The sequence below is a fragment of the Oncorhynchus mykiss genome, chromosome 21, assembly GCF_057628025.1.
Source record: "Oncorhynchus mykiss isolate SJ-2025 chromosome 21, ASM5762802v1, whole genome shotgun sequence".
Classification (NCBI taxonomy): domain Eukaryota; kingdom Metazoa; phylum Chordata; class Actinopteri; order Salmoniformes; family Salmonidae; genus Oncorhynchus; species Oncorhynchus mykiss.
The window spans coordinates 10,930,296-10,951,156 of record NC_143042.1 but is presented as its reverse complement, the minus strand read 5'-3'; the positions used below and the strand labels follow the sequence as shown (position 1 = coordinate 10,951,156).

Genomic DNA, 20,861 nt, shown 5'->3' with positions numbered 1-20,861 from the left:
AAAAGTAGTGTTTCCTACAAAATAATAATTCTGTCAAGAGTCAAATTGTTTTTCCCTCATTCCCATAAATGTTACCTCTTACATGATGAAAAAGAGATTGGCTAGTATTGATTCAGAATATTTATTTCACATTTCATTTATGAGCACACAAATTTAGTGAGCTGAGCTCATAGTGGTCCTATAATTCATGTGATTCTGTATGTAATTCTATGGCTTAAACAGTCGGCACTCATTTAATCTGTATCATTATAAGACTCTCTGTCACACCTGCATTTGAGTAATTCCATATGAAACCAGGACAAAATGTTATAAATATGCCAACTTTTTTTCCTCAATTATACTTTTAGATACAAATGTCAAATATGTCAACAATACCTCCCCCAAAGAAAAATGATATGAATAAAATAGTGAAAATCCCAAAAAATCATGGTATTTCTTTGTCCTGGTTTCATATGGAATCGCCACTCATTTGTAACATAAGCTACTGGTGAGGTCACCTCAGCCTTGGCAGCAGAGGAAAACAGACAGAGCACCGAGATATTTTGGGATGGACGCCCATTTTTGGATCTGAATGTCTGGAAATGGTGAACTCGTCAAAAACTAGACCACCTACAAAATATATCCATCATGGAATCTACAAACAATCTAAAACTGTTGAACAGGACAGACAACAGCAAATGTTGCATGATACCCAGTCAGACACACCGATTAACCAACAATCTAGGCTACATGAGAATACTTAAAAATCAGAAGTAGGGTTCAAATAAATAGTCGAAGCTAGTTTCGGTTGGTTTTCAAATAACTATTTAGCGGACTTCTCCAAGCATCAAGGAAACAAGACCAAGGATTCCAGGCTTACATTCTTGGGTACAATAAAACTTTTGTTGAATATTAAGATGTTTTGCAACGAAGTGCATGAACTGCTAGTTATGCTGCGAAAATGACTTTAGAATTAAATGAAAAATGCTACAGTATAACAGTATTGCTAGTTGATTTGTAACCCTGAATCACAACCACTGATGGATTGTCAGTAGAGAAATCTTTCTTGCAAAAAATGATTCCCCAATGAAATCGCTAGCGCCTCCTCAGTTCATATGACATAACCTTGCCTTAGCATGACAGCTCACAGTAGGCTAGCTGGTTGGGTAAGTGAGCGGAAAATAGAAAAGGGGGGGGGGGGGGGGTGGTTGCCATGGGGACCAGGAAGACAGAGGAGGGTTCTGTACCACTACACCAGCACAGTCAGGGGACAACAGACCTCCAGGCTCCATCAGGCCCCGGGGCAACACAATGGCCGTTTCACACCTGTCAGATGGGAAACAGAGCTTGGACACACGGCGTCTCCACTGATCCCTGACCCACTTCTCCTTCCCTGAACCATGCATAATGGAGGAGTGCTACACTTTGGACACACAGCTCATTTACAACCCCCGGAGTGAAACCGTGTGGGAGGGAGGGCGATACGGGAGAGAGAGAAGGGGGGAATGGGAGCCAAGGAGAGATGGGAGAAAGAAGGAGTGAGTGTGTGTGTGTATGCGTGTGTGAAGGTCAAATGCCTGTACGGTTCAGGAACACAATAGTGTGAAAAGAGAACAGAGATGATAGACAGTAAAAGAAGAGTACATTTGGGTCATAGCATATGAGTGAGGGACAGAGAAAGAAATAGATCGAAACAGAGAGGGGGGGGTGGGTGAGCGAGAGCGACAGAGAGAGAGAGAGATCACTGCAGCAAAACCACTACAGAGGGAAAAAACAACAACACTGCTGTGGGTCTAAAACAAGTTGCCTGCAGCACTCACCATGCAGGGTAGAGAGGGAGAGAGCTTCAACCCCTCAGAGGGCAACAGGAGAGGACGACAGCCCGGGGGCCGACCCAGCGGAGGTTCCGCAAGCGCTACAGTAGCTACAACTAGCTAAACTTGGCTCCCGTACTAAAGACCCCGCAGGGGGAAAAGGAAAAGGACCTTCTGCAGAGGCAATTAGCTGCATTCCCCATGTTTACCTCCACTCCCGAGCACCGCAGCGCTCTGCTCTAGCTTCTGAGCTCCCTCACACACAAACACACACACACACACCACTCTGCTCATCCCCAAAACATCCCTCAGATTATATAAACCTCTGTCCAGCCGGCACGAGGCAAAGCTCAGGAAGAAACAGATGCAGACCAGCTTAGATCTTCTCTCAGGGAAAAATACAAGCAGAATGTCTATGCAGAGAGAGGGAGAGAGTGAGGGGGAGTGCAAGAGAGCTGCAAGACAATCAGTATTCTTAATCAGTTATCCCCGTCAGCCAATCCGTGGGACAGGAGCTTTGAGGGTAGCCAATCGGAGCAGGGCTGGCTCTATCAGTGTGGTTGTTGACCAAAGGAATGACAGTTGCTGCTTCTCTGGGTGTCAATGTGTTTTTTAAAGCCAGCACCTCAGACACATGCACATAAACACATTGATGCACACACACAATTGTTGTATAGAGTGTGTATATTTTAAAAGGAGGAATCCCTTAAAAAATTCTACCATTAGTTACCCTACTTGCATGCAACACTCAGAGTGAGTGTCACGCTACTGCAAATTAAACAAACCCTACATATATAATACCTGGCTGCTTTCCAAAAGTGTGTTTTCAAGTCTGTTGTACGCTTTACCATGTTAGTAACACTATTTTAACAATTTGCTTTCAGGCAGGATCCAACTGGAACACAGTCTGCTAACCAGTGGTGTAAAGTACTTAATTAAAAATACTTTAAAGTTCTGGGATCTGCCCCTTTTTTTCAATTTTTGCCTAAAATGACATACCCAAATCTAACTGCCTGTAGCTCAGGCCCTGAAGCAAGGATATGCATATTCTTGGAACCCTTTGAAAGGAAACACTTTGAAGTTTGTGACATTTTTAAAGGAATGTAGGAGAATATCACAATACATCTGGTAAAAGATAATACAAAGAAGAAAAAATACATGTTATTTTGTATTTTTTTGTACCATCTTTGAAATGCAAGAGAAAGGTCATAATGTATTATTCCAGCCCAGGTGCTATTTAGATTTTGGCCACTAGATGGCAGCAGTGTATGTGCAACGGTTTAGACTGATCCAATGAACCATTTAATAATTTGTTTATTAATAACTTTTCATGTTCAAAATTGTGCACTCTCAAACAATAGCATGGTATTCTTTCACTGTAATAGCTACTGTAAATTGGACAGTGCAGTTAGACTAACAATAATTTAAGCTTTCTGCTAATATCAGATATGTCTATTTCCTGGGAAATGTTCTTGTTACTTACAACCTCATGCTATTCGCATTAGCCTCAACCGTCCCGTGGAAGGGACACCGATCTCCAAAGGAGTTATTAAGACTTTTTTGGGGGGGTATCTGTATTCTATTTTTTTTGTTGTCAACTTTTACTTCACTTTCCTAAATAAAATACATTTACTTTTTATTCCATACATTTTCCCTGACACCCAAAAATACTTGTTACATTTTGAATGTTTAGCAGGACAGGAAAATGGTCAAATTCACGCACTTATCAAGAGAACACGTGGTCCTCCCTACTGCCTCTTATCTGGCAGACTCAATAAACACAAAATGCATCATTTGTAAATCATGTCTGAGTGTTGGAGTGTGCCACTGGCTATCTGTACATGTTTAAAACAATAAAAGGGTGCCATCTAGTTTGCTTAATATAAGGAATTTGAAGAGATGTATACTTTTACTTTTGATACTTGAGCATATTTTAGCAATTACATTTACTTTTGATACTTAAGTACATGTATATTTAGAACCAAATACTTTGACTTTTACTCAAGTAGTATTTTACTGGGTGACTAACTTTTACTTGAGTAACTTCCTGTTAAAAGGTATCTGTACTTTTACTTAAGTATCACAACTGGGTACTTTTTCCCCCACGGGTACTAACCAGAAATAGACTGTGTGTATGCTTATGTAACAACCATATTTGTTTCAAGCACTGAATTTTTATACCCACCATCTCAGATTGTTCGGAAATTCTTTCTGTTGTTAGAAACATAAGATTATCATTCCTGCTACATTATTTTGTTGAGATATTAAGCTAATTTATTGCACCCAAATTTGCCATTTTAAATGTATAGGGTTCATATAATATTCAATAAATATAGTGCCTAACATCCAATTTGGACCAAACTTTTTTCTAACAATGAGTTAGACATGAGGAATCCAGAGAAATTGTCAAAAGCCACTCACAGACCACCAACGCCCCACGGTAATTTATTTATTGAGTATTATATGAATCGTTTAAATTAAAAATCGGCAATGTGGATGCAATCAATTAGCTTAATTTCTCAGAGATCAAATTATATTTCAACAAATTATATTTCACCAAAATAATGCTGCAGGACATCTTATCTGTTTCTAACTACAGAAATAATTTCAGAACAATCTGAGATATTGGGTGTCATGACTTGGTGAAATGATATGGAACGATCCAGGTGTGTTCACACTATAATGTGATTCCAGGATACTCTCTTCTGTGCAACTCAGAACCAATTTACCCCGAACGCCAAAGGTTCTGAGCTTAGGCAGGATAAAGCCGTTCCTAGGCCGGATTTTTAGTGACCAAACCACAGAGCTGAGATTAGAATGAAGTCAGGGTTGAAAGGTGAAACCTTACTTGTGCTGCTGTCGCTGATGGTCTCCTGGCTGGCGCTGCAGTGGGATGATATAGGGTTGATTGACAGGGAGGCAGGACAGGACACTGGCTCTTGGTACTCAGGGAGATGCGGGGCTGTGGCAGCAGAGGCCTCGGAGCGAACCCCATCAGGACTGTCACACAGGGGGTGACCTCTGGGAGGGAATGGACTCTTCCAATGAGAGATGCCAATGGCCACTTGGCCCCCGAGATCAAACCCTGTAGGGAATATTAATATCTCAGAAAGAGTTTCTCAAAACATAGACTCCCTTCCTATAACACATAACCCTGGAAAGCATGTGAATGTCAACACTTGTCCTTGCAACTTGCATACTTAGTCTATTTCTCTTACAGCAATGTCATGGTTCTTTGAAAATCCTTGTTATTGAATAGATCCCAGAAAGTCAGACATTGCAGAAAAATCCCATTGCTTGAAAAGGGAAATTAGTGATATTATTCAAATAATTTCCTGTTTCATAATGAAACTAAGGTTGTTGCTCTCTGGAGGATTGAGTCTCCACTTACGATTACATTTCCCATATCTCAGAAATTCAGGGTTCCGCTTCCCTAGTTGAACCAATTAAGCAAAATGCTGACATATTTCGCTCTCCCAGTTCAAAAGGAAAAACGTGGGTGCTATGTCCATAACAATGCTGCTCTCTAGTGGTTGATGTTGCCAACTCCATGACTGTCCTTTCCCTTGTTTGATGAGTCCATCTTCGTTTCTCCTTTGTCAGTGGTCTACTTCCACATACATCTTGGGAAGTATCATAACTAAGTATGAGGAGGCTACTTATGACAAAAAGTATGTTTTGACAGTTGACAACTCAATCTTTATTAAAAAGGTATGTTGTGAAACATTTCCAACTGCAAGCACCTTTGTGGAAGTCTGTCAATTCTGTAAAATCTGTAGAATTAAATAAGAAAAATATGGTAACATTGATAGCATGCTGCAGAGTGTACATTTAACTTGAATTGATTTAACAGAGTTTACTTTATGCATTTGACTTTCCTTTTGAAGCATACCACATGAAGGTTGCCAACATACCCAACAATCCTAAAGACATTGCATGAACGCAAATATCTCCGTCCACGCTCAACGGGCATCACACCAAAGAGCAAAGAGAGCCTTCTTTAGCTTTTCTGGAAACACAACCCCAACCCCATAAGATACACTTCAAATGAGTGGATTTGGCTATTTCAGCCACAACCGTTGCTGACAATCTCCATAGACAAACATTGAGAGTAGAATGGCCCATACTGAAGAGCTGAAGTACCCTTCTTATTAATGTTGTGTAAAGCATCAGTAGACAGTAATACATAATTTATTGCATTTTTTATTAGGCTATATATTACACTGAAGCAAGCGGTAAAATGGAGTTAAGAATGTAGGAAAAAAATGTATCGCCTCTTCGGGTGGCAACTTTATTACTACTCTTTATTGATTAACATAAATCTTTATCCCTGGGAAATCTCAACCTCCATTGCAACTGTATGCTACTTGAAATGCTATAGCATACAAGGTAATCCACACCTGTGTGTGCTTCAGGGTGCCCTCTAAAACCATCCATGCAATGAGCTGTTTGAATGATACAGTGTGTTCTAAGCAACATCTCTGTCGCAGTCATCATAAAAATAAATGCCCTGCCTAGCTCTCTGAGGAACGTCAGGCCCAGATCACCACCGCCAGCACTTCCTGCCTCTTAGAGGGACCAAGGTACACTACTATGCAGGTGCCTAGAATTGGGCTAGATTTGTATTATGTTGTATTTATTAAGGATCCCCATTAGGCAGCAGCTACTCTTTCTGGGGTCCAGCAACATTAAATCAAATCAAATTGTATTGGTCACATACACATATTTAGCAGATGTTATTGCGGATGTAGCGAAATGCTCGTGTTCCTAGCTCCAACAGTGCAGTAGTATCTAACAATTCACAACAATACACAAATCTAAAAGTTAAAAAATGTGTTGCATTAAGGCAACATATACATGACATTACATTTCATAACACTTTTCACAACACATTAAGTATGTTCCCTCAGGCAACTACTCTACTACCACATATCTATAATACAAAATCCATGTGTACTTGTGTGTAGAGTGGGTGTATTATCATGTGTAGGCGTGTGTGTGTGTCTCTTCACAGTCCCTGCTGTTCCATAAGGTGTATTATTATCTGTTTTTTAAATCATCAGTTACAGTGCATTCAGAAAGTATTCAGACCCCTTCCCTATTTATACACTTTGTTACGTTACAGCCTTATTCTAAAATTGATTCAATTAAATGTTTTCCTCATCAATCTACACATTGTAGCCCATAATGACAAAGTGAAAACTGGTTGACATTTTAGCAAATGTATTAAAAATAAAAACAGGGGTCTCCCGAGTGGCACAGCGGTCTAGGACATTGTATCGCAGTGCTGGAAGTGATTTGATTACGGGCTGTGTCGCAGCTGGCCGCGACCAGGAGTCCCATGAGGAGGTGCACAATTGGTTCAGCGCCGTCCGGGTTGGCCGGCTAGGATGTCCTTGTCCCATCGCACTCTAGCGACTCCTCGTGGCGGCCAGGCGCATGCGCGCTGACTTTGGTCGCCAGCTGTACAGTGTTTCCTCTGACACATTGGTGCGGCTGGCTTCCAGGTTAAGCGAGCAGTGTGTCAAGAAGCAGTGCGGCTTGGCAGGGTCATGTTTCGGAGGACGCATGGCTCTTGACCTTCGCCTCTCCCGAATCCGTACGGGAGATGCAGCGATGGGACAAAACTGTAACTATCAATTGGATATCACGAAATTGGGGAGGAAAAGGGGTAAAAAGTACAAACAATTAAAATATATACATATTACTAAAATAAATAAATAAATACATTCTCAGACCCTTTGCTATGAGACTCAAAATTAAGCTCAGGTGCATCATGTTTCCATTGATCATCCTTGAGATGTTCCTACAACTTGGAGTCCACCTGTGGTCAATTCAATTGATTGGACATAATTTGAAAAGGCACACACCTGTCTATATACAGTTGAAGTCAGAAGTTGACATACACCTTAGCCAAATACATTTAAACTCAGTTTTTCACAATTCCTGACATTTAATCCTAGTAAAAATTCCCTGTCTTAGGTCAGTTAGGGTCACCACTTTATTTTAAGAATGTGAAATGTCAGAATAATTGTAGAGATAAGTATTTATTTCTGCTTTTATTTCTTTCATTACATTCCCAGTGGGTGAAATGTTTACATTCCCTCAATTAGTATTTGGTAGAATTGCCTTTAAATTGTTTAACTTGGGTCAAACATTTGGGGTAGCCTTCCACAAGCTTCCCACAATAAGTTGGTTGAATTTTGGCCCATTCCTTCTGACAGAGCTGGTGGAACTGAGTCAGGTTTGTAGGCCTCCTTGCTCGCACACGCTTTTTCAGTTCTGCCCACATATGTTCCATTGGATTGAGGTCAGGCTTTTTGATGGCCACTCCAATACCTTGACTTTGTCCTTAAGCCATTTTGCCACAACTTTGGAAGTATGCTTGGGGTCATTGTCCATTTGGAAGACCCATTTTCGACCAAGCTTTAACTTCCTGACTGATGTCTTGAGATGTTGCTTCAATATATCCACATACTTTCCTATCCTCATGATGCCATCTATTTTGTGAAGCGCATCAGTCCCTCCTGCAGCAAAGCACCCAAACAACATGACGCTGCCACCCCTGTGCTTCACGGTTGGGATGGTGTTCTTCGGCTTGCAAGCGTCCCCCCTTTTCCCCCAAATATAACAATGGTCCGTTATGGCCAAACAGGTCTATTTTTGTTTCATCAGACCAGAGGACATTTCTCCAAAATGTACGATCTTTGTCCCCATGTGCAGTTGCAAACCGTAGTCTGGCTTTTTTATGGAGGTTTTGGAGCAGTGGCTTCTTCCTTGCTGAGCTGCCTTTCAGGTCATGTCGATATAGGACTCGTTTTACTGTGGATATAGATACGTTTGTACCCGTTTCCTCCAGCATCTTCACAAGGTGCTTTGCTGTTGTTCTGGGATTGTTTTGCACTTTTCGCACCAAAGTACAATAATCTCTAGGAGACAGGCGTCTCCTTCCTGAGCGGTATGACGGCTGCGTGGTGCCATGGTGTTTATACTTGCATACTATTGTTTGTACAGATGAACGTGGTACCTTCAGGCATTTGGAAATTACTCCCAAGGATGAACTAGACTTGTGGAGGTCTACAATTATTTTCTGAGGTCCTGGCTGATTTATTTAGATTTTCCCATGATGTCAAGCAGAGAGGCACTGAGTTTGAAGGTAGGCCTTGAAATACATCCACAGGTACACCTCCAATTGACTGAAATAATGTCAATTAGCCTATCAGAAGCTTAACCGACTTGCCAAAACAAAACAAAAACTATAGTTATGGCAAGTTATCATTGTCCGTAGAGCTCCCAGACAGGATTGTGTCAAGGCACAGATCTGAGGAAGGGTACCAAAACATTGAAGGTCCAAGAAAATCCAATCAAATAAATAAAATTGTATTTGTCACATGCGCCGAATACAACCTTACCTTAATGCTTACTTACAAACCCTTAAACAACAATGCAGTTTTAAGAAAATATCCCAAAAAGTAAGAAATAACAATAACAAATGATGAAAGAGCAGCAGTAAATAACAATATCTGGGCTATATTCAAGGGGTACCGGTACAGAGTCAATGTGCACCGGTGTCGAGGTACATGTACGTACGTAGAGTTATTAAAGTGACTACGCATAGATAAGAGAGTAGCAGCAGCATTCCAGTGGGGGGGCAATGCAAATAGTCTGGGTAACCATGTGATTAGTTGTTCAGGAATCTTATGGCTTGGGAGTAGAAGCTATTTAGGAGCCTCTTGAACATCGACTAGGCACTCGGGTACCCCTTGCCGTGCGGTAGCAGAGAGAACAGTTTATGACTAGGGTGGCTGGAGTCTTTGACGATTTGTAGGGCCTTCCTCTGACACCGCCTGGTATAGAAGTCCTGGATGGCAATAAGCTTGGCCCCGGTGATGTACTGGGCCATACGCACTACCCTCTGTAGCGCCTTGCAGTCGGAGGCCGAGCAGTTGCCATACCAGGCAGTGATGCAACCTGTCAGGATACTCTCGATGGTGCAGCTGTATAACCTTTTGAGGATCTGAGGACCCATGCCAAATCTTTTCAGTCTCCTGAGGGGGAATAGGTTTTGTCATGCCCTCTTCACCACTGTCTTGGTGTGCTTGGACCATGTTAGTTTATTGGTGATGTGGACGCCAAGGAACTTGAATCTGTCAACCTGCTCCACTACAGCCCCGTCGATGAGAATGGGGGCGTGCTCGGTCCTCCTTTTCCTGTAGTCCACAATCATCTCCTTTGTCTTGATCTCGTTGAGGGAGAGGTTGTTGTCCTTGCACCACACGGTCAGGTCTCTGACCTCCTCCCTATAGGCTGTCTCACCGTTGTTGGTGATCAGGCCTACCACTGTTCTGTCATCAGCAAACTTAATTATGGTGTTGGAGTTGTGCCTGGCCATGCAGTCATGAGTGAACAGGGAGTACAGGAGGGGACTGAGCATGCACCCCTGAGGGGTCCCTGTGTTGATCAGCATGGCGGATGTGTTGTTACCTACCCTCACCACCTGGGGGCGGCCCGTCAGGAAGTCCAGGATCCAGTTGCAGATGGCGGTGTTTAGTCCCAGGGTCCTTATATTAGTGATGAGCTTTGAGGGCACTATGGTGTTGAATGCTGAACTGTAGTCAATGAACAGCATTCTCACATAGGTGTTCCTTTTGTCCAGGTGTGAAAGGGCAGTGTGGAGTTCAACAGAGATTGCATCTTCTATGAATCTGTTGGTGCGGTATGCAAATTGGAGTGGAGGGTTTCTGGGATAAAGGCGTTGATGTGAGCATTGACCAGCCTTTCAACGCATTTCATGGCTACAGACATGAATGCTACGGGTCGGTAGTCATTTAGGCAGGTTACCTTAGTGTTTTTGGGCACAGGGTCTATGGTGGTCCGCTTGAAACATGTTGGTATTACAGACTCCGACAGGGAGAGGTTTAAAATGTCAGTGAAGACACTTGCCAGTTGGTCAGCGCATTGCTCGGAGTATACGTCCTGGTAATCCGTCTGGCCCTGCAGCCTTGTGAATGTAAACCTGTTTAAAGGTCTTACTCACATTGGCTGCGGAAAGTGTGATCACACAGTCGTCCGGAACAGCTGATGCTCTCATGCATATTTCAGTGTTACTTGCCTTGAAGCAAGCATAGAAGTTATTTAGCTCATCTGGTAGGCTCGTGTCATTGGCAAGCTCTCGGCTGTGCTTCGCTTTCTAGTCTGTAATAGTTTGCAGGTCCTGCTACATCCAACGAGCGTCCGAGCCGGTGTAGTACAATTCGATCTTAGTCCTGTATTGACGCTTTGCCCATTTGATGGTTCATCTGAGGGCATAGCCGGATTTCTTATGAGCTTCTGGGTTAGAGTCCCACTCCTTGAAAGCGGAAGCTCTACCCTTTAGCTCAGTGCGTTTGTTAACTGTAATCCATGGTTTCTGATTGGGGTATGTACGTACAGTCACTGTGGAGACGACGACCTCGATGCACTCATGTGGTGTACTCCTCAATGTCATTGAAAGAATCACGGAACATATTCCAGTCTGTGCTAGCAAAACAGAACACAGTGTCCTCCATCATTCTTAAATGGAAGAAGTTTGGAACCACCAAGACTCTTCCTAGAGCTGGCCGCCAGCCAAACTGAGCAATCAGGGAAGAAGGGCCTTGGTCTGGTAGGTGACCAAGAACCCGATGGTCACTCTGACAGAGCTTCAGAGTTCCTCTGTGGAGATGGGAGAACCTTCCAGAGAAGGACAACCATCTCTACAGCACTCCATCAATCAGGCCCTTATGGTAGAGTGGCCAGACGGAAGCCACTCCTCAGTAATAGGCACATGACAGCTCGCTTGGAGTTTGGCAAAACACACCTAAAGGACTCTCAGACCATGAAAAACAAGATTCTCTGGTCTGATGAAACCAAGATTGAACTCTTTGGCCTGACTGCCAAGCGACACGTCTGGAGGAAATCTGGCACCATCCCGATCGGTGAAGCATGGTGGTAGCAGCATCATGCTGTGGGAATGTTTTTCAGCGGCATGAACTGGGGCACTAGTCAGGATCGAGGGAAAGATGAACGGAGCAAAGTACAGAGAAATCCTTGAAGAAAACCTGCTCCAGAGCGCTCAGGACCTCTGGGGTGAAGGTTCACCTTCCAACAGGACAACGACCCTAAGCACACAGCCAAGACAATGCAGGAGTGGCTACGGGACAAGTCTCTGAATGTCCTTGAGTGGCCCAGCCACAGCCCAGATTTGAACCCGATCTAACATCTCTGGAGAAACCTGAAAATAGCTGTGCAGCGATGCTCCTCATCCAACCTGACAGAGCTTGAGAGGATCTGCAGAGAAGAATGGGAGAAACTCCCCAAATACAGTTGTGCCAAGCTTGTAGCGTCATACCCAAGACTCAATGATGTTATCGCTGACAAGCGTGCTTCAACAAAGTACTGAGTAAAGGGTCTGAATACTTATGTAAATGTGATACCATTAAAAAAACATGTTTTAAAAAATAAATAAAAATGTCCCCCAAAAAGGAAAGTGTTTTTTGCTTTGTCATTATGGGGTATTTTGTGTAAATTGATAGGGGGAAAAACTATTTAATCAATTTCAGAATAAGGCTGTAATTTAACAAAAATGTGGAAAAAGTCAAGGGGTCTGAATACTTTCCGAATGCGCTGTACCTGATGTGGAATAGAGTTCCATGTAGCCATGGCTCTACATAGTACTGTGCACCTCCCATAGTCTGTTCTTGACTTGGGTACTGTGAAGAGACCTCTGGTGGCATGTCTTTTGGGGTAGGCACGTGTGTCTCAGCTGTGTGCTAGTAGTTTAAACAGACACCTCACCTCAGTGCATTCAGCATGTCATGGATATTATTAATGTTAGCTCTCTGTGTACATTTAAGGGCCCTGTTCTGAGCCAATTGTCATTTTCCGAGGTCCCTCTTTGTGGCAACTGATCACACGACTGAACAGTAGTCCAGGTCGACCAAACTAGGGCCTGTAGGACCTGCCTTGTTGATAGTGTTGTTAAAAAGGCAGATCAGCGCTTTATTATGGACAGACTTCTCCCCATCCTAGCTACTGTTGTATCAACATGTTTTGACCATGACAGTTTACAATCCAGGGTAACTCCAAGCAGTTTAGTCATCTCAACTTGCTCAATTTCCACATTATTTATTACAAGATTTAGTTGAGGTTTAGGGTTTAGTGAATGATTTGTCCCAAATACAATGCTTTTAGTTTTTGAAATACTTAGGACTAACTTATTCCTTGTCACCCATTCTGAAACTAACTGCAGCTCTTTGTTTAGTGTTGCAGTGATTTCACTCGCTGTAGTAGCTGGCGTGTATAGTGCAGAGTCGGGGGTGTAAAGTCATAACACGTGTTTTTCCGGCAGCAGACTATGATCGATAACGTCAAACGCAGCACTGAAGTCTAACAAAACAGCTCCCACAATCTTTTTATTATCAATTTCTCTCAGCCAATCCTCAGTCATTTGTGCTAGTGCTTGTTGTTCCCTATAAGCATGCTGAAAGTCTGGTCAATTTGTTTACAGTAAAATGGAATTGTATCTGGATTCATCATGGGCTGTGATCAGCTAGCCTGGTCAATAAGTGAATTCAAACAATGGTGAGTGCAGCAATCAGTATGTTTGACCAGGCGAATATTCTGCATCAATAAATCAATTCAATACATTTTATTAGATGTAACTCATCACTTTAGAACACCATTTGCTTGTAATCCAGGAATTCTCCATGGTTATAATACGCTTATTCATTTCCAATATTCAACAGCACTTACTAGAGTAAAGACTACAGCAAAGCAATAGAGTTGAATTAGGGGAGACTGATTGCCCATTAGCACTTAGGGGACCCATAGTGATGCAGAGTACCCTATCCTGGCCAAACAATGGGGAAAGATTTTAAAATCACACTCATCCAGGGGGTATATTGACTCCTCTGAAGGCAGTTTATTGAGAAAGGCTATTGATTTGTCATTTTCTGAAGACTAGAGGAGGCTCAAGGTAAAGCATGTGTGCTACATTTAGAATGATCAATCTGTGGATGACTTGTGCCTGGTCAAAAACTCATCCATGCATCCATTAAACAGTAGCTTTTTTATCTAGGCTACTCTATTTCAATTTCATTTGTCAAGAACTCCACATACAGCACCTGAGGAATTGTTCATGTGCAGGTGTAAAAGATGCATGATATTGGATCTGGTCTACTTCTACCTGATAAAGGATATACTCATTTTTTTTAAAGTCGAATTTCTTGGCGTGGTCAGCGTTTTCACACAGGGTCTATTTTCCAAACATTTCTGAAAGTTTCAGTGTGACTTTTTCCCGCCAAACCAAATCTGGCCTCCCCTTGCGCTCTCTTTTGGATATAGAGTAAGACATTCTGTAAAGTACAATTACCGATGGTGATCTGACTGACGCAGCTGTAAAAGGTTCCCGTTCCAGTGGAGACGTTGTAACTGCCACTGCTTGGTTCACGGTCTGGAAAGACAACATCATCATTGGTTGCCCTTGATCAGAGCCACTCTCACATCACACTCAACCTTCAAGAACATGTTTATTTTCCCCAGATAACCTGGATTTATCCCATGCAAGGTCACACACAGTAGTCGATTTACTGCGTTGGAGTTTCTTGGAAGACATGTTTTGTGTTTTAGAACAGAAGACAAAAACGCCCCCATTAATTCGATTAGCTTTAATGGAGGAGCTAACTCTGGCCAGAGGCTGCTGAAACGTACTAAATAAATAACGTCTGTTTTTGGATGGACTTTGTGTCTGGGTTGGGGAGAGTGCTGCAATATAATCAATACTGTACTCAGAGATACATGTTTCCTTTAATTCAGGGGGATGTTTGTTGTCGCCACTCTGAAAATGAACTGAAAACATTTGCGCCGAACTATCCAATATGTATTTAAAGTAAAGGCGCACTAAATAGGTCCTAAATTGCAATGCTGTCTCCACGTACACTACAAGACCTATGTTGAGTCAGACTGCTCAAAAGATGCAATTCATTAGCCAAAAAGGCATTAACATTTTGGAAACGTGACTAATTATATTGGGGGGGCAGGGTAGCCTAGTGGTTAGAGCGTTGGACTAGCTGAAAGGTTGCAAGTTCAAATCCCCGAGCTGACAAGCTACAAATCTGTTGTTCTGCCCCTGTTCCTAGGCTGTCATTGAAAATAAAAATTTGTTCTTAACTGACTTGCCTAGTTAAATAAAGGTAAAAATATATATATTGAGGGGAAAGGGTGCCAACGTTTACAAACAATTACGTAGGCCTACTTCAGATAACATGATGCAAAAGGTTTAAAAAGACTCACATCTTGTATTTCCACACTTGGTGTCATATTGGAATACTAGTGTCAATGACTCTCCATAATGGGTGAATGTGAGCAGTTTTGCTGGCTACGATTATGTCAAATAAAAAATTAACCTTGAAAACTATGGCTGATGAGCTGAGAAATAACCAATTAAATCTGGGTCATCAAGGGAAATTAAAAAGTTAATGTTTAATAACTCTGAGTTGGCCTATAGAAAAACAATCACATTTAGGCTTCATCAGGATGAAACGGGAATTGTTAATTTAAAGTTAGTGTGGGATGTTAGTGTAAATTGTAGCGCACTGTACATTTTGCTACATTGTATCACCACCCATGCACCAACACTTATCTACAGAATCAGATATACGAGCTCCTATGTAAAGGGGTTATTCATTTGTTTTCATTAATCTCGTGTCGCCTACTTTGAAAACCTTACAGAAAAAATATACAATGCTTTCTTTGGACTTTACCTGCTGTGGAACAGGAGGATAGCCGCGTGTCTGTCGCCAGTGCTGGGCTTCCAGGACACACCCGTCCCGTTTCATCCTGAGATTGCAGACAAACAATATTTTCATTGACGTCTCCGGTTTTACATCCCCGTTGCTGCTCGGTCCCTCCGCTGCATATCCCTGGTTGAATCCTCATACCCTTGTTGAGCTGACGAACCAACCGAACATCAGTCCCAGAACAGTCATGATCCACGAGCATCATCACCAGCAAGTTCAATTCCTGGGATATGTTAACCAGCCTACATGTCTCGAGCACAAGTGTAGCTAATATTTTAATGACTATAAATAAATACAGAACCTAGCCTACAACTACTCAGGATGTATAGCGTCTTTTTTTATGGAAAATTTGGCTTGCCATTCTGTTATCGGTCACCCTGACTTCGTCCTTCCAGAAAGCTTGGAGAATAAGGTCGATGGATTTAGCAGTGGGCGAAGAGTTTGGAACAGGCGTGGTTTGCATGCACGTCGTCCAGGTGGCACCCTGCCATACTCTGCTGGCTGATCATAAGCTGCAGATCAATAGATGGACGTGATCCTACAGCTAGAGACTTGCAAAATACGCATCGTTATAAGTTAACCATGAGTGTAGCATATTGCTGAAGCCTAAGCCCATTAAATATATTTGAACCTTAGAGGCATTTTCTGATTTAAGCACACAACCTTTTATTGAAAAGTACCTACATTTGACTGACGTAAAACAACACATTATGTAGCATATAGCACATTGTGTGTACCCAGTGTCGTTACATTATAGAAAAATATGGCGGCATGAAGTAGCCTATTTAATTTCACTAGTTCTAATGCCAGGGTTTGAGTTTTCAACCGAATGTAGGGATAGGGTAACCCGTGATACCACCCTGAGGGTGTCTCAGGTGTAGTTGGCAAATGCACAAAAAAATAGGACAAATAATTATAAGCACCCACCAAATTATTATTGTTGTAGATCTGTGGCTACATGCAATTACGGATTCTCTCAAAGAGTGGATTATACTGCACAAAATGTCTACATAAAACTGTATGAATGAATCAGCAGTGAATAAGTAGATTAATGCATCACACATCAATTGTGGATGGTTTGCATGGTACAGTGAGTACAGATGGCTTTTATCATTAACACAGATAAACAGCTAGGTGCAGAGCTGGTCCACAGCATCTTTCAGCACTGTCAGATTGTGCTATAACCTTGAGTCTCAATATTTTAGTCAGGATTTCACATTGGAGGGAGCTGTTTATTATGCAACTGTTCCAAAACACTTATGCAATCAAATTCTCAGATGATTCTACCCAATGAGGAATACCAGTGTTTATCGACCTGTGGAGTGGTGTGATGAAAATGGTATAATCCTGGATCACCAGGAACTGATCTTTGGTGTCCAACTGGATGTCTAAAACACACCTGTCTTGATCAAACCAAATCAAATTGTATTGGTCATATACACGTGTTTAGCAGATGTTATTGCGGGTGTAGCGAAATGCTTGTAAGTTTGATATGATCCACAACCAATCCATTACAATCATGGGGCCATATCCTAAAATGTCCATGTGAATTTAATTTGCAGTAAGAGGTTCATCAGCAAATCTACTTATGGCATGTAGGCTAAGGTCGAGGTCTTTTGGGAAGACAAATAAGAAGACAAATATGTTTTTGCTCCACCATTCAGTTTCATGTAGTACAGAATGACAGTTTGATATGATATAGCAGCTTCTGCCACCCTGAACAGCTTAAAAACACGATGTTGACTCCTTCAAGTTTGTTAAAAAAAATGGTTGGTCACTTGCACTGAAAGAGTCCTTTAAAAACTAGGATGAAACTTTTCCATGCAGCAGATGAAAAGTATGTGTTCTATACATTATATGCTTGCTCAGATGCTGTGAAGTGGAATCTCAGCTAAATCAATGTCTAAAACAAACATGGAGGTATCTAAAATATATTTTCAGCATGGGCATAATTTTTTTTTTTTATAGGACACAGTTTGCATTGCAACATCTTAAAACAGGAAAATACTGGAAAAATGTGGAGCATGTTTCATAATTTTTTTGTGTGCGTGTTTGTCAACTTTGGGTGTAAAAGCTCCTCGGCAAAGCACAGCACTGTGGAGGAAGGCCCTCTGGCCCAGGGGAAATAGCCCAGATCCGTCAGGTCATTACTCAAAGGCCGATATCCTCAATGCCGTGTTCTACATTTCCAAACATAAGATGAAGGACCTAGGGACTTGAAATTAGGGTTTTGCCTTTGCAGGGAACTTCTGAAAGTATCCCTCACTTTACCTTCACATCTTTCAATATAAAAGGGGGAAAAGATAGAAAGTTAGAGCTGGGCTGTTTTAAAGGGCCAGTGCAGTCAAAAACCTGATTTTCCTGTGTAAAGTACTTTTTAAATTCAGGACTAGTAGGCTAAATCTTTGGCTGGAAAACTGTATTTTAATGTTTGGCAGATTTTGCTGCCACATGCTTTGCTTCTCTTATGCTGAATTCAATCAGTACTTCACATGTCAGTGTCTATGCTCTTCAAAAAAAGGTGCTATCTAGAACCTAAAAGGGTTGTTCAGCTGTCCCCATAGGAGAACCCTTTGAAGAACCCTTTTTGGTTCCAGGTAGAACCCTTTGAGTTTAATGTAGAACCCTTTTTCACAGAGGGTTCCCTTTTGGAACCCTTTTTCTAAGAGTGTATATCACACAATTACATTCAATGTTATTATTCACCACGAAACAGTTCTCTCTTCAAAGTACATTTTGAAGAGACTGTTTGGGGTCACTAGCAGCTGCACTGTCGCACCATCAGACCCATAAAGAGTTGGAGAAGTTTTCCTCTAATCTCTGTGAAACACAATACATATTTTCTGATGAGCTACAACGTTATCATAGTCATTTGATATGAATGAAACAAGACCATGGGTTCATCTTATGTCAAAAAGGGACATCAGTCAGTCACTTTTATCTGGCATCCTGCCTCTTCCCAATGTACAGCTTCAGTAAAAGGCAACCTGACACTAAATGTGTGTGTATGTGGGTATGTGTCAAAGTGAGAAACAATCAATATCAGTTGCCTCACACCAAGCAGCTGTATGATACACAGCAGTGTCTTTTGTTTGCTTGAGTAGTGTTAGGAGTCACTACACGGCAGTATGTCTTCATTTCACTCACCAAGTAGCCAACAGTGCCTCCTTGCAGCTAAAGAGTATAGTCTAGATACAGAAAGAGGCCCAGAAGCTGTCATCCTTGAAGCTGGAAAACTACGTAGTCACAGCTTCTTTGGCTAGCTCAGCCAAACAGTACAAAATACATGTAACCATGTCAAGCTACAGAACATGCGTAGTACAAGTTGTTGTGTTGGAAACTTTGACAAGAAACTTTGTTGTAGTTATTGTGTTTGAATTGAATCTGAATCTTATTAGCCACATCAACACAACACTTGTGAAAGCCATCCGTTAGGATGGAGTAGCCCACACACATCAAGCAGGAACCTGTGTGTTACCTAAGAAGAGACAGAGGTGGACTCATCGTTGCCTTTCTATCTGAGTTCACGTGTCTGCAATATGAAGGCTTGTTCCACTAAGGCTGCGCGGAGTGCTGACTCAGAGGCTTCCTTTCTCACCCTCTCTCTCTGGCAGCAGGGGGTGGGGGTATGCCAGTAAGTAGATGCATAAATAGGCCATGTGCATGACTCCCACTTAACAGATCTCCAAGGCTATCTGTAGCATGACAGATTCCCACTAAACAGGTCTCCAAGGCTATCTGTAGCATGACAGATTCCCACTAAACAGATCTCCAAGGCTATCTGTAGCATGACAGATTCCCAATAAACAGATCTCCAAGGCTATCTGTAGCAAGTAAATGCTGTGTGCCATAGGTTATGAACACACTTTTGCACATAGCCTACCACCATGTACTACAGTATAACACTCGTGCCTCTTGTATTGTCATTCAGCAGAGTGATCTTAGAGTGGAATAGGTCCATTTGTATTTCTGAATGTCTATTAATTAATGTTCAGATGGGAGCTCGCATTTGTATGTGTTAGCAATAGTGCTTTTTTACATTCATGCTAAAGACGCAATCATTACCTTGCTCAGTTTGTCTATGAAACACGGTTTAGTTTGTAACATTTCTACCGTGTTCGGTGTTCTCAAAAGCGCTCTCATGCACTACTTTACCTGTGTAGTGTGCATACATTTTTTGGGCTAAGTTTTGTGTCAATTAAAATTCATTATACTCATTCCATGACCATTATACACTGAGTGTACAAAACATAAAATCTTCGGGGCATGGACTCTACAAGGTGTCAAAAGCGTTCCGCAGGGATGCTGGCCCATGTTGACTCCAACGCTTCCCACAGTTGTGTCAAGCTGGCTGGATGTCCTCAAGTTGGCTGGATGTCCTTTGGGTGGTGGACCATTCTTGATACACACAGTTTGTGGTCTCTTCTGCTTCTATGGAAGACTAGAGTGGTGAGATCCTGTTTGTGCTGTTGTATTACACTAACACCACTAGATGGCGTAGTTATCATCAGCATGGTGTGTTCTGTCCAGACTTGAGCCTAGGTGTCACAGTGAGGAAGAAGTGAAGCATACACTCATGCTGAAAACCACTACACTTGACTAGCCTGTTTTTCTTCTATACTAATAACCACCACACTGTGACTGGCCTGGTTTAGAACTTTAGTACTGCACTCTGCTCTTGGCATGGGTGATCAGTTTAGAAAGGATACAAACCCTGCCTATCCCAATAAACAAGAGGAAACAGTCAGTGTTCTGAGTGGAGTGGACGCCTAAGTCACAATGAGCTAGACTTCCTGATCACAAGACAGGGGTGTGAGTGGCAGGATGTGTGTATGTGAGACTGTTGTCACATACACACACTGACCCCTATTCAAAACCTTTACATGTGCACCTTTAATTTCTTTCCTCTTTCCTCTAGGTAAGTGCAGATCTCACACAATGGAAATGGGTGTAAACAAGGGTTCTGTTGTATAGCTTTCACCCATCCAGTCATATCAGATCATTGATTACCTCAAAGAGAGGAGGATGGACTATTTAGTCTCTGTGGTAATAAAGAGAGTCTTTTTTACTTGAGATATCAAATTGATATGGTTATAGAGCAATATCTTTTGATACAGTTGAAGTCTGTTTACATACAAGTTTGTTTACATACAAGTTTACATGCCCTTAGGTTGGAGTCATTAAAACTCGTTTTTTAACCACTCAACAAATTTCTTGTTAACAAACTATAGTTTCAGTTAGGACATCTACT

The 20,861-nt window shown here is 41.9% G+C and overlaps 1 protein-coding gene across 5 annotated transcripts in view; it reads right to left on the bottom strand.

The window, feature by feature from the left end:
* The window catches only part of LOC110499954 (anoctamin-4), a 48,038-nt gene extending 31,861 nt beyond the window's left edge, over positions 1-16,177 (bottom strand). For 2 of the 5 annotated variants that reach the window (XR_016490162.1, XM_090213717.1), the window contains exons 1-3: positions 15,575-16,177; positions 14,185-14,265; positions 4,642-4,878 (exon numbers count right to left, since the gene is read on the bottom strand). Coding sequence is in view for 3 of the 5 variants with exons in the window: in XM_090213717.1 (XP_090069843.1) it covers positions 4,642-4,878; positions 14,185-14,265; positions 15,575-15,815 (559 nt within the window). In the remaining 2 variants the exon portion in view is untranslated. Of the gene's footprint in view, positions 1-1,799; positions 2,258-4,641; positions 4,879-14,184; positions 14,266-15,574 lie in introns of those variants that run through there. The other 3 variants (XM_090213719.1, XM_090213718.1, XM_090213720.1) reach the window with 3 other exon arrangements.
* Between the last annotated feature and the right edge of the window lie 4,684 nt (positions 16,178-20,861).